Source organism: Entelurus aequoreus, linkage group LG11 (assembly GCF_033978785.1).
Source record: "Entelurus aequoreus isolate RoL-2023_Sb linkage group LG11, RoL_Eaeq_v1.1, whole genome shotgun sequence".
Taxonomy (NCBI): domain Eukaryota; kingdom Metazoa; phylum Chordata; class Actinopteri; order Syngnathiformes; family Syngnathidae; genus Entelurus; species Entelurus aequoreus.
In genome coordinates, this window is record NC_084741.1 from 43,381,876 (window position 1) to 43,393,975 (window position 12,100).

Here is a 12,100-nt window from a genome sequence, read left to right on the forward strand (position 1 = left end):
ACCCCACTCACATTGCTTGGTTCCTCGTCTACCTGGAGCTGCTGTGTCGTAGATTACCGTACTAACTCGTATATCACTCAAGAGGGCAGATTCCAACCATTGAAATACTTTACATAGTTCAATACTTACGGTAATTTGAAAACAGCACTGCACATCATAATGGCGGCTAAAGTTTTGATGTTAAAGGTCTAAAACAATAATTTGAAATTGTCCGGCAGGCCGGATTGAAAATCGTAAACGGCCTGTGGGCCGTATTTTGCCTAGATTTGATCTAATTTGATCTCAGACAGGGGCCTTTATGAAGTCAATAATAATCAGTTTTCTTATTAATGAGCTTATATTGGGATTAATATTTTGGTGAAGAACTTCAATGCATCATGGGGAGAACTGGTTCCAGAATTGACCATTCTTCAATAAGGGTGAATTTAACAAAAAACTACATTGACTGTTTGAATAGTATTGACTTGAGCTTACCAAAGGCACGTGAAACTGGCCTCAGCATTCGAGTATGGATGCTTTTTCTTTTGGACTTTGGAGTCATCTGTAAGACAGGCAGATACAACTTTTTTAATTGTTTAAAACTTCTTGTGTTTATTACTTCTTTAAAACCCACAACAGTATTTGTCTAAAATACATGGCATGTACTGTGATTGCACTGCAGAGCTTGTGGATGAAAGGATTCAGTATGGAAGAAACCAACTAATATTTTTGCTAGGGCTGTATAATGAGTAAAGTTTAATCATTAAACTTTTTAATTAAATTAACCCTTGAATGTACCTTGACCAAAACGTATTTAATTGTTTGCATTATTTTTTTCCATCTTCGACAAACATTACATTACATTTAAAGTTTAGAGGGCTGAAATTTGGCCACATTTTTTTCAACAAGTTTTTCTTTAAAATGTGAGTAATAGCTATATAAGTAAACCTTGACTGATTGATTGATTGATAAAATAGTATCATTACACGTTTTGCAAAGTTATTCCAAATAGGAGATAATCGTTTACTATAAACGTTCCCCCTTTGCCCATTTGGTCGCCCTTTACTTCCATTGTAACACATATTTTTAGATGTGCTGAAAACCTGACATGTTATAATGCTTTCACCACAAACACTGACTGGATTGTATTTGTCTACATGCTTACTGGTCTGAAGATACAATGAAATAAACATAATTTAAAATCACTACTTATTTGTAGGCAGATGACGAGGCAGTTGCTTCTCGATGGGTAATTTGCTCGAGGCAAATATTTAAAATAATTGAATTATTTGCGTTTGTGCGCATGCACGCACATGCGTCATAGGGGTGGGTTACAGACATCGACAGAACACCAGGACTAACTTACTAGAAATGGAGCCATGTTTTCTTCTGTAAACACTGCAGCATGTGTGACGTTATGACGGCATGCGGGTGAAATTGTGTTCACATTGCATTTGTATTGTAATATGTGAATGACTAAATAAGATCGGATTTGACAAAAAAAAAATCTGAATTTGACATCCCACACTGCAGTGTGAACATAGCCTAGATGACAACACATTATGTGTTTATGTAACTTTAAATGCATGTAGTCTTCCAACATTTCTTACGTTAAAACAAACATGCAGTCACACCAAAAATACTGATGCCATTATTTATTTATTGTTATTTTATTTACCTTTGTGTGCAAATGTGAATATATTTTGTGTGTCTGTAAAACGTAGAAAAACTTTGAAAGGTTGCAGGTTCGTTTAGCTGAGTACATCAAGAAGATACCCTGCAAGTACAAAAAAAGCATGCTTTGTCACAGCCAATGTCGGTCTAACCCTTCTCTTCATTCATTGGATGTGTGGCTGAGAAAGTTCATGCAGGGGAATGTTTGAAGTAAGATGCATTTGCCAAAATTTCCTTCAGCTCGTTACAGTCGAATTATGGACAACAATGCTTGCAAAGGGCCTGTGGACATCTAGGACCAGGTAAGCACAATTATGCATCAATTATTTGCTGTTTTATTTTGTGTTAGTATAAATAGAAGTGTATGGCCTTTATTTATATTTTGGATGGTTGGGGGAGGTGTGCTAATCCTTAGATACCAGAGGAGGGGAAGGAGGAATCTCTACTATGACTACAACTACTACTACTTTAACTGTCATTGTATGATTATTTGAAATAAAGTAGAATATTTTTGTATCAAAGCAATAAAAGGGTGTTTGTCATCTGATGTAATCTGATTTTGTCTTTGCCCTTTACACCTGCCCGCGCAGGTGGCAGATGTCCATGTACCCATGTTTTTTTTATTGATTGAAACTTTTATTAGTAGATTGCACCGTTCGGTACATATTCCGTACAATTGACCACTAAATGGTAACACCACCCGAATAAGTTTTTCAACTTGTTTAAGTCGGGGTCCACGTAAATCAATTCATGGTGTGACGTGATATACATGTCATACTCCAATGCATACATACTTTTTAAGTCTGTGAATCGTGCATGGAACAGTCTATTTTTGGAGGGCGTAGCGAGATCGCTCCTTGCCCCAGCAGTGGCAAGTAGAAGGTGTCTCCCAAGGGAACAATATTTGTTCTGGCCTGATGGCATAAGTGCAGGCAGGACTTCTTGAGCCCCCAGCACGAAGGAGTGGTGAACTATTGCATCAAATGTGCAAGGTTTATTTGTAAACAGCACATGAAATTATATTATTAAATATACATTATTATATAAAGTAGGTCACTTTGAAAGTGTTGTTATAACCATGTTCTTCCGTGTTCAAATAGAGCTGATGTTTTTGTTACCAAGATTTCTGGGTTTTTGACAAATTGTTACTGCATTAAAATCAGTGTTGTAAGGAATTATTACCATTTCAATGGTGCCTATATTTAATCTCAAATGTGCTACTTTGCATCATTTTGGGGGGAAAATATTGCATATTTAGTGTTTTTCCCATAATAAATAGTTGTGTTTTTTTGCAGAAAATGAGAATAAAACATGAAAAAATAATAATAATGTAATATCCATGGATACAGTAGGTCTGCAGCTGCTGAAAGATTTGAAGCATTCAAAGTTAAAAAAGAAAATCATATGTGCTTTATTTATAACACTTTTATGAGTTTGTCCATTTTTTGGCAAAGATGGATAGTGTGAGTTTTTGGGAAAAAACCCATTGTTAAAAAATATAAGAATGCATCAAAATTATTGTCAATATGAAATATTGACCTTTTAAAGGCTGTAATTACCTCATCTAAAGTATAAAACTTTGCAACTATTTTTGGAAATATCGTGTCCCCCAAAATAAATTGTTTTTTTTGTTTGTTTGTTTTTAAGCATAAAACTAGAGCTGTCAAATGATAATTTTTTTAAAATCAGATCATTCACATTTTGGAATTGATTAATCACAGGTGAATGCTTGCTTGCATCATCAAAATGTTCTTAAAAAAAAAAAAAAGTACACAAATGACATTTTATTGTCAGAATGTCAGCCAGGAACGTTTTTAAACGTTTTACTTATAAGCATGTCATTTATTTGCAAAATACTTGGTAACAGTTTCATCTAAAGTTTTTTCAGGCTGTATTTTGGAGTGACATTTGCCAGCGAGCACACCAGTCGGAATCTCCTCACTCATTTTTGTACTGAAGTATGCATTGATCTGATCGCTGACCTAATAGCGGTTGAGGTAACAGAGGTTCTACGCACAAAATAAAATTGCATGATTAATCAAAGTGTGTACATGATTAATGCATTTTTTAAATTAGAAATCACATGCGTTAACTTGTTAATTTTGACAGCCCTACATAACATTAAAAAAAATTACACATATATAAAAACGTATAACATGCATAGGTCTGAAGCTCTTTTAAAAAAACATGACTTACAGTACAACACTTTTTTGAGCGTGTCTGTTTTTCGGCCCTTAGGAAGCTTAATGTATTTTTAAATTAGTTAAACAGTTCTCACATAAATTAATCACGATAAATCACCTTTGCAACTATGTATAAATGATGCAAATATTTGCTGTATTGTATAATAGAAAGAACAGAAAATGTTCCGCATGACAGTTTGGGCTTTTGGTTGGTTAATTCTTCGTTTCTGCAATTATTTTCTCTTGAGTGCGATTATTTTGTTGCACCTGTCTCAAATGTTGATTCTGATAAGGGGCACAGCTGTCTTTCATTTTGTAACTACCTGTAGTCATTTAAAGTGGATGTGTTTGTTATGCATGTAATTTGTTCATGTTATTTCTTGGACGGTATGTGTAAAGTAATACATTTTGTAGTTTTGCCTGCTTCCTGTTACTTTTAATCAGTACCTTATTTAGTTAGCTCTCTTCCTAGCTCCCTCTGTTACATTTCTTGTAACTTGAGCTGATTATTAATTATAAAAGACTTAGGGACAAGTGGTAGATGGATGGACTTTATTGATTCTACACACAGCTATGTCATTGCATCCCTATGCTAAACTAATACATAGCAGAACATGACAGTTCCCCTTTATAACAGAGAGGTACATGGCTTGCAATGATGCACGCGCAGAAATGACTTTAAACATATTAACGTGATTAAATACATTAAAGGCCTACTGAAATGAATTTTTTTTATTTAAACGGGGATAGCAGATCCATTCTATGTGTCATACTTGATCATTTCGCGATATTGCCATATTTTTGCTGAAAGGATTTAGTAGAGAACGACGACGATAAAGATCGCAACTTTTGGTATCTGATAAAAAAAAAAGCCTTGCCCCTACCGGAAGTAGCGTGACGTAGTCAATTGAACAGCTCCTCACATTTTCCTATTGTTTACAATGCAGCTAGAGCGATTCGGACCGAGAAAGCGACGATTACCCCATTAATTTGAGCGAGGATGAAAGATTCGTGGATGAGGAACGTTAGAGTGAATGACTAGAATGCAGTGCAAGACATATCTTTTTTCGCTCTGACCGTAACTTAGGTACAAGCTGGCTCATTGGATTCCACACTCTCTCCTTTTTCTATTGTGGATCACAGATTTGTATTTCAAACCACCTCGGACACTATATCCTCTTGAAAATGAGAGTCGAGAACGCGAAATGGACATTCACAGTGACTTTTATCTCCACGACAATACATCGGCGAAACACTTTAGCTACTGAGCTAACGTGATAGCATCGTGCTTAACTGCATATAGAAACAAAATAAATAAATCCCTGACTGGAAGGATGGACAGAAGATCAACAATACTATTAAACCAGGGACATGTAAATACACGGTTAATGCTTTCCAGCCTGGTGAAGGTTAACAATGTTGTTGCTAACGACGCCATTGAAGCTAACTTAGCAACCGTACCTCACAGAGCTATGCTAAAAACATTAGCTATCCACCTACGCCAGCCAGCCCTCATCTGCTCATCAACACCCGTGCTCACCTGCGTTCCAGCGATCGACGGTGCGACGAAGGACTTCACCCGATCACAGATGCGGTCGGCGAGACGGAGGAAGTTAAGGTGAGTTCGGCGGCTAACGCGTCTGCTATCCATCTCTGTCTTCCTGGTTGTGTTGCTGTAGTCCGCCGCTAATACACCGATCTCACCTACAACTTTCTTCTTTGCAGTCTCCATTGTTCATTAAACAAATTGCAAAAGATTCACCAACACAGATGTCCAGAATACTGTGGAATTATGAGATGAAAACAGAGCTATTTTGTATTGGATTCAATGGGGTACCAATACTTCTGTTTCACTGGCTACGTCACGCGCATACGTCATCATCCAAAGGCGTTTTCAACCGGAAGTTTAGCGGGAAATTTAAAATTGCACTTTATAAGTTAATCCGGCCGTATTGGCATGTGTTGCAATGTTAAGATTTCATCATTGATATATAAACTATCAGACTGCGTGGTCGGTAGTAGTGGGTCTCAGTGGGCCTTTAATTAATTACTGCCATTACTGTTTTTTGACAGTCTTAGGTTTTATTGATGGATCTATAGAATTATTTTTTTCCCAGCGGTGTTACAAATGAAAATTTACCATTCTGACATACTATTGTGGGAGGAAAAGATGGCTTAAGTGATTGAACTTGCAGTTTCATGAGCATCTAACAACCCTCCTTCCTGCTGCGCCACACCTTTATCTTACAGTGGAAGGCCTGACTGAACATCTGTGTACATTTTACATGCAAAGTGACAACCAAGTGAACTTACTATTGACATGTCCTTGTACATACACTATGGTGACAAATGTCTTGGTGCACACCTCTGGATCAATAAATGTGTCCATTGAGTTACTCCTTAATCGTTTTCTTTAGTAATTTTTGCATCCAAATTTGAACTAACAAGTCAGCGTGTTGTAGAAAGGCTTCCGAGAAGAGTGGGAATCTGTTTTAGCTGGCGGGGATCTGAGGGTGTGTTCACACTTACACTTGTTTTATTCAGTTAAAAAAAACTATCGCTATTACGGTTTGTTTGCTGAAGTGTAAACACAATCATCTGTATCATCCAGCGTACCAAAACTCTGGTGTGATTCTGTTCACTTCAGCTAGAATGTGAACACTAAACGAATCAAAGACATGGACGAGTGTTAACATGACAGCAAAGCAAATGCAGAAATGAGAAATATGCAAAACAAATGTTTTGGAAGTGCTGTTTCAAACATTTTAAAAGTACATTTTATTTTAAAAGTATATTTTAAAAACTTGTTAAGAATTATGAGTGAAATCACGAAGAGTAGCTCATTGAGTGACAGGAAGTAAAGTTCTGACTCAGTTACGGATAAGTTATTTGGCGCCATCTGTTGGCTCACATGTGTAAACGGGCAACTGGTTAGGAATATGGTATTTTAATTTTGGCACGTAATACAATATGTTATGAAAGCTGCCCAATCAAGTCCTTTCTTGAAATTGCCTAAGACAGGGGTCGGCAACCTTTACCACTCAAAGAGCCATCTTGACCAGTTTCACAAATTAAAGAAAACAATGGGAGCCACAAAACTCTTTTGAAATTTAAAATGAAACAACACTGCATACAGTTATTTTTTGCTTTGTGCTATGTATAAACCAGACACGTGGCCCGCGAGACGTTATTTTGCGGCCCGCACCTTAATATGAAAATGTAATGTTAGTGCGGCCCGCAAGTTTTATATGAATGGCGCTTGACAGCGTCATACTTGCCAACCCTACCAATTTTTCCGGGAGACTTCCTAATATTAGGGCAACTATTCTCTCGAACGTCTACTGTTTTTTACCCATATCACAATAACAAGGGCTTGCCGTGATGGCACAGCATTTAACACCCTCTACATCCTGTACAAACAGCGTGCCAGCCCAGCCACATGTTGTATGCAGCTTCTGCTTGCACACGTAAGTGACAGCAAGGCATACTTGGTCAACAGCCATACAGGTTACACTAACGGTGGCCGTATAAAACAACTTTAACACTCTTACTAATATGCGCCACACTGTGAACCCACACCAAACAAGAATGACAAACGCATTTCAGGAGAACATCTGCACCATAACACAACATAAACACAACAGAACAAATACCCAGAATCCCTTGCAGCAGTAACTCTTCCGGGCTACATTATACACCCCCGCTACCAGCAAACCCAGCCCACTTCAACTGACGCACGGAGGCAATGGGGGGGTTGATGTGTGTGGGGGTTTGGTGGTATCGGGGGTGTATAATGTAGCCCGGAAGAGTTAGTGCTGCAAGGGATTCTGGGTATTTGTTCTGTTGTGTTTATGTTGAGTTACGGTGCAGATGTTCTCCCGAAATGTGTTTGTCATTCTTGTTTGGTGTGGGTTCACAGTGTGGCGCATATTAGTAAGAGTGTTAAAGTTGTTTTATACGGCCACCGTCAGTGTAACCTGTATGGCTGTTGACCAAGTATGCCTTGCTGTCGCTTACGTGTGCAAGCAGAAGCTGCATACAACATGTGGCTGGGCTGGCACGCCATTTGTACAGGATGTAGAGGGCGTTAAATGCTGTGCCATCACGGCACGCCGTTATTATTGTTGTTGGGGTGAAATCCGTAGCATATATGACCCGGGAGATTTCTGGGAGAGGCACTGAAACCCAGAAGTCTCCCAGGAAAATCGGGAGGGTCGGCAAGTAGGCAGCTGAGCCGCATCAGAGTGGTCAAAGAGCCGCATGCGGCTCCGGAGCCGCGGGTTGCCGACCCCTGGCCTAAGAAAACAAAAACAAAATATTTTAAAAAAATTTTTGGTCTGGTCTGGAGCAGCGTTTTTCAACCTTTTTTGAGCCAAAGCACATTTTTTGCGTTGAAAAAATCCGGAGGCACACCACCAGCAGAAATCATTAAAAAACGAAACTCAGTTGACAGTAAAAAGTCGTTGTCGCAATTGTTGGATATGACTTTTAACTATAACCATAACCAAACATGCATCACTATAGCTCTTGTCTAAAAGTAGATGTCGCATGACTCCGTGACTTATTTTGAGTTTTTTGCTGTTTTCCTGTGTGTAGTGTTTTAGTTCTTGTCTTGCGCTCCAATTTTAGTGGCTTTTTCTTTTTTTTTTTTGTATTTTCCTATAGCAGTTTCATGTCTTCCTTTGAGCGATATTTCCCGCATCTACTTTGTTTTAGCAATCAAGAATATTTCAGTTGTTTTATCCTTCTTTGTGGGAACGTTGATTGTCATGTCATGTTCAGATGTACATTGTGGACGCCGTCTTTGCTACACAGTAAGTCTTTGCTACACAGTAAGTCTTTGCTGTCGTCCAGCATTCTGTTTTTGTTTACTTTGTAGCCAGTTCAGTTTTAGTCTCTTTCTGTATAGCCTTCCCTAAGCTTCAATACCTTTTTACCTGCATGCTGCCTCCCGCTTTTTCCGACATCTACAAAGCAATTAGCTACCGGCTGCCACCTACTGATATAAAAGAGTATTACACGGTTACTCTGCCGAGCTCTAGACAGCACCGACACTCAACAACACATAATTTGCAGACTATAATTACTAGTTTGCAAAAAATATTTTTAACCCGAATAGGTGAAATTAGATAATCTCCCACGGCACACCAGACTGTATCTCACGCCACACTAGTGTGCCGCGGCATAGTGGTTGAAAAACACTGCTCTAGCGTACCGAACCACAAGTGTGACCACACCCTAAAACTATTATTCCTCTCATTCAAAATATATGCTTTTAATATTACATTAAAGAATATGAATCAATGAGGATATTTTACACCTTTAGGTAATTATTTTCAATCCCACTGATACTGATTTTGAGACATTTTAACGTCCATAAAATGTCATAATGTTTTGTGCAGCAGAGGGATCCACCAAGGTATTTATTGTAGTTAGCTTGGGACAACATACAGTGTTTGTGAAGCACACCCATGAGTATGTCGAGCAGACCTGACACAGCAATATTTAGATAAAGATTGAAAGTAAAGTATTGGAGTATAGTACAGACTTTTGGAAGAGACGACCATCAAGCAGGCAGGTTGAGTGAAAGAAGGACAAGGACTGACCAATATTACTTACACTGGTGCAGCACAGAGTCTCCGTGGAGCAAAGAGGCAAGAAGATGATGAACAGAGAACATTGAAGAAAAAGAAAGACAGCATACAATAAAGCCTTAAAGAGGGGAGGATGTGGGAAATGGCCATGATGGCAATTAGCTCAAACTACCTTTTTCAAGAAGAAGAGAAATAAAGACAAAATAGATGACACATGAGAAGAAGCACCAACATATTGATGGTGGAAAACAGGAGAATCAAATAAGAGGCACATGCAGCAACATGTTGCTTTTACAGTAAATCAATAAAACTAATATTACTAGTACAGTAGTTATTGCAACCAAACTTTCCTTCTGGTCGCTAAGAGGTGGAAATTAATTCTTGGAGCATGTATGACGCGCTCGCTGTACAAAAACGCTTCGGCCCGGACTGCGTTTTGTGTATTTATTACAACACTCCGTAGTGCAGTAGGAACAATGTGACGTGTGCGCAGCATATATTAAAACATGAATTATAGCGTTCAACAAAAGTATGGCAATGCTTTCCTTCCTCTCCCCTATTTCCTGTTCTTTATTTCCTTCCTGCACAAGTGCATACTATTCCTTTAAATACTTCCTGTTTGCATTTGGCACACCCATGCCCATGCCCACGTAACCAAGACCTCCCTTCGACCCTGCAGACGTACCCCCTCTAAATAATATTGTCAGTTTATTACCATAAAAGGAAACAACACACCGGTCTTTCCTAGTGTCCCACGGTGGTAAGAGTGAAGACAAGTGCTACATATGCTTCATCATATTCTGGTACGGCAAAAAAGCATGTTCTCCGAGGTCACACGCACACCTGCTAGCATCGCACCGCGCCCCCCCAAGGGGGTCCACCCCACTATTTGAGAAGGACTGGTGTAGAGGGACAAGACAAATATTTGCAGGAGGTTCTTAAAACAGTAGAGTCCTCTTGTTATATCGAGGATCTTTTGACGATAAAATACAAACTTAAAAATGCAAAGATGCTGAGATAGGCTCAAGCACCCCCCGCAACACCGATAGGGACAAGCGGTAGCAAATGGATGGATGGATGGATGGATGGCTTGTTGTATAGCAGATCTTTGGCTAGTGTTGTTGTAGAAGGCTCTTAACAGCACAGCGGTCTTGTCATATCGAGGATTGTTGACTACAGCGTATTTGCAGTGTGCCCTTAAAAACAGCAGAGCCCTTCTGTCATATAAAATATTTTTGACCAGTGGGCCTTTAAAAACAGCAGAGTGCTCCTAAAATACAGAGAATCTTTGATCAGTCTTTATGCAGTACAAACTTTTAAGATTACCAAAGCACTTGTGTCAACTACAGGATCTTTGACTGGTGTTTTTGCTGTATGTCTTCCTTTCATTTATAGAGGCTCTTTGACTAGTGATAATCTGTGACTTTACCATTTCATTCTTCCCTTTCTTAGTCTTTTTTTGAAGACCTAGTCTTGCGTTAATGAGATGTACAAAAAGGTCCCCAGTCCTTGGTACAATATTCTGAAAATGTATCCCCTGGAACAACTTTGTTAAGTAGCCCTGTATAAGCGATGTCAGTCCTTGTTCTAGTCCAATCCTACCATGCATGACTCCAGGTCTTCCAGTCTCTCGCCCTCCAGGATCTCAGCGGATGCTCGTTTATGAATCATTTCCTCTGGAACGTCCATGTCTACTGACTCCTGCTGCACCAGGGGGCGCCCTCTCTGCACCAGATGGTCTGCCTGAGAGATAGCAGGAATCAAGAAGGTAGGGTAAAAAGAGGTTGACTCAAGCATGACAGGAGAAGTTAATAATAATAATATTATTAATAATAAGCAGGTGACAAATGTTGTATACATGCTAGAGATGTCCTGATCCTGATCATGGGATAGGATCGGAGGTCAATATTTGTCTTTTTTAATTGATGTGCAGTCAGTTGATGAGAATTTCCTGATTCCTTGTTACACACATGCAAGAGGTGCGTCAATTCCAGGAAGGTGCATGTCTTGCCAGAACACCGCCTCAAATTTTAGAGCAAGCTGCAACGAATCTATCATCGTTGGACGACTAGAGGAAAAGTAATGGCTAATCATGCTACGAACACATCGCACAGGACAATACAAGACACTTACGCTAAGCTTAAATGTAAAGTAAAGGTGATCGCTCCAGATGTCAATACTATCGATACTTAGTGTAGTATCAGTACATTAACAATGCTGAAGTGATTAGATCAATATTTTTCCTTTCCTTGCTCTTATAAAATAATTTTTGGTTGTTTTTGTTTACAAACTCAGGAAGTAAGTCTCTAGATACATGAAGGCTTTGATAGCAAAACCAAAATTATTTGAATGGGAGCCAATAGTACTTTTTGCTTTTGTTAATTTATTGAGCACTAGTCACTTTATTTTGTTAAAAAAAATTATGTAACATTGAATATCACACATTTAACATCATCTGATTTACAACATTACAAGCAGATTCTAAATTCAATAAGATAAACTTTTGTGTTTACTTTAGTTGCTAAAAAAAAATCACTTTTAGTTCTATGATCTATTGTCAAAATATTAGATTGGGACTCAGAATCTGAACAAATCTTAGGCCGAAAAATTGCATCTGATGCCAAAAATGTTGATCGGGACATCCCTGATTCATACATTTAGATGGGATAA

The 12,100-nt window shown here is 38.6% G+C and overlaps 1 protein-coding gene across 3 annotated transcripts in view; it reads right to left on the minus strand.

Moving 5' to 3' along the window:
* Positions 1 to 12,100, minus strand: part of LOC133660165 (F-actin-uncapping protein LRRC16A-like) — a 178,613-nt gene that overhangs the window by 17,320 nt on the left and 149,193 nt on the right. For all 3 annotated transcript variants that reach the window (XM_062063380.1, XM_062063382.1, XM_062063381.1), the window contains 2 exons: positions 11,033 to 11,173; positions 475 to 541 (listed from right to left, as the gene is read on the minus strand). In XM_062063380.1, coding sequence (XP_061919364.1) covers positions 475 to 541; positions 11,033 to 11,173 — 208 coding nt within the window. The remainder of the gene's footprint in view (positions 1 to 474; positions 542 to 11,032; positions 11,174 to 12,100) is intronic.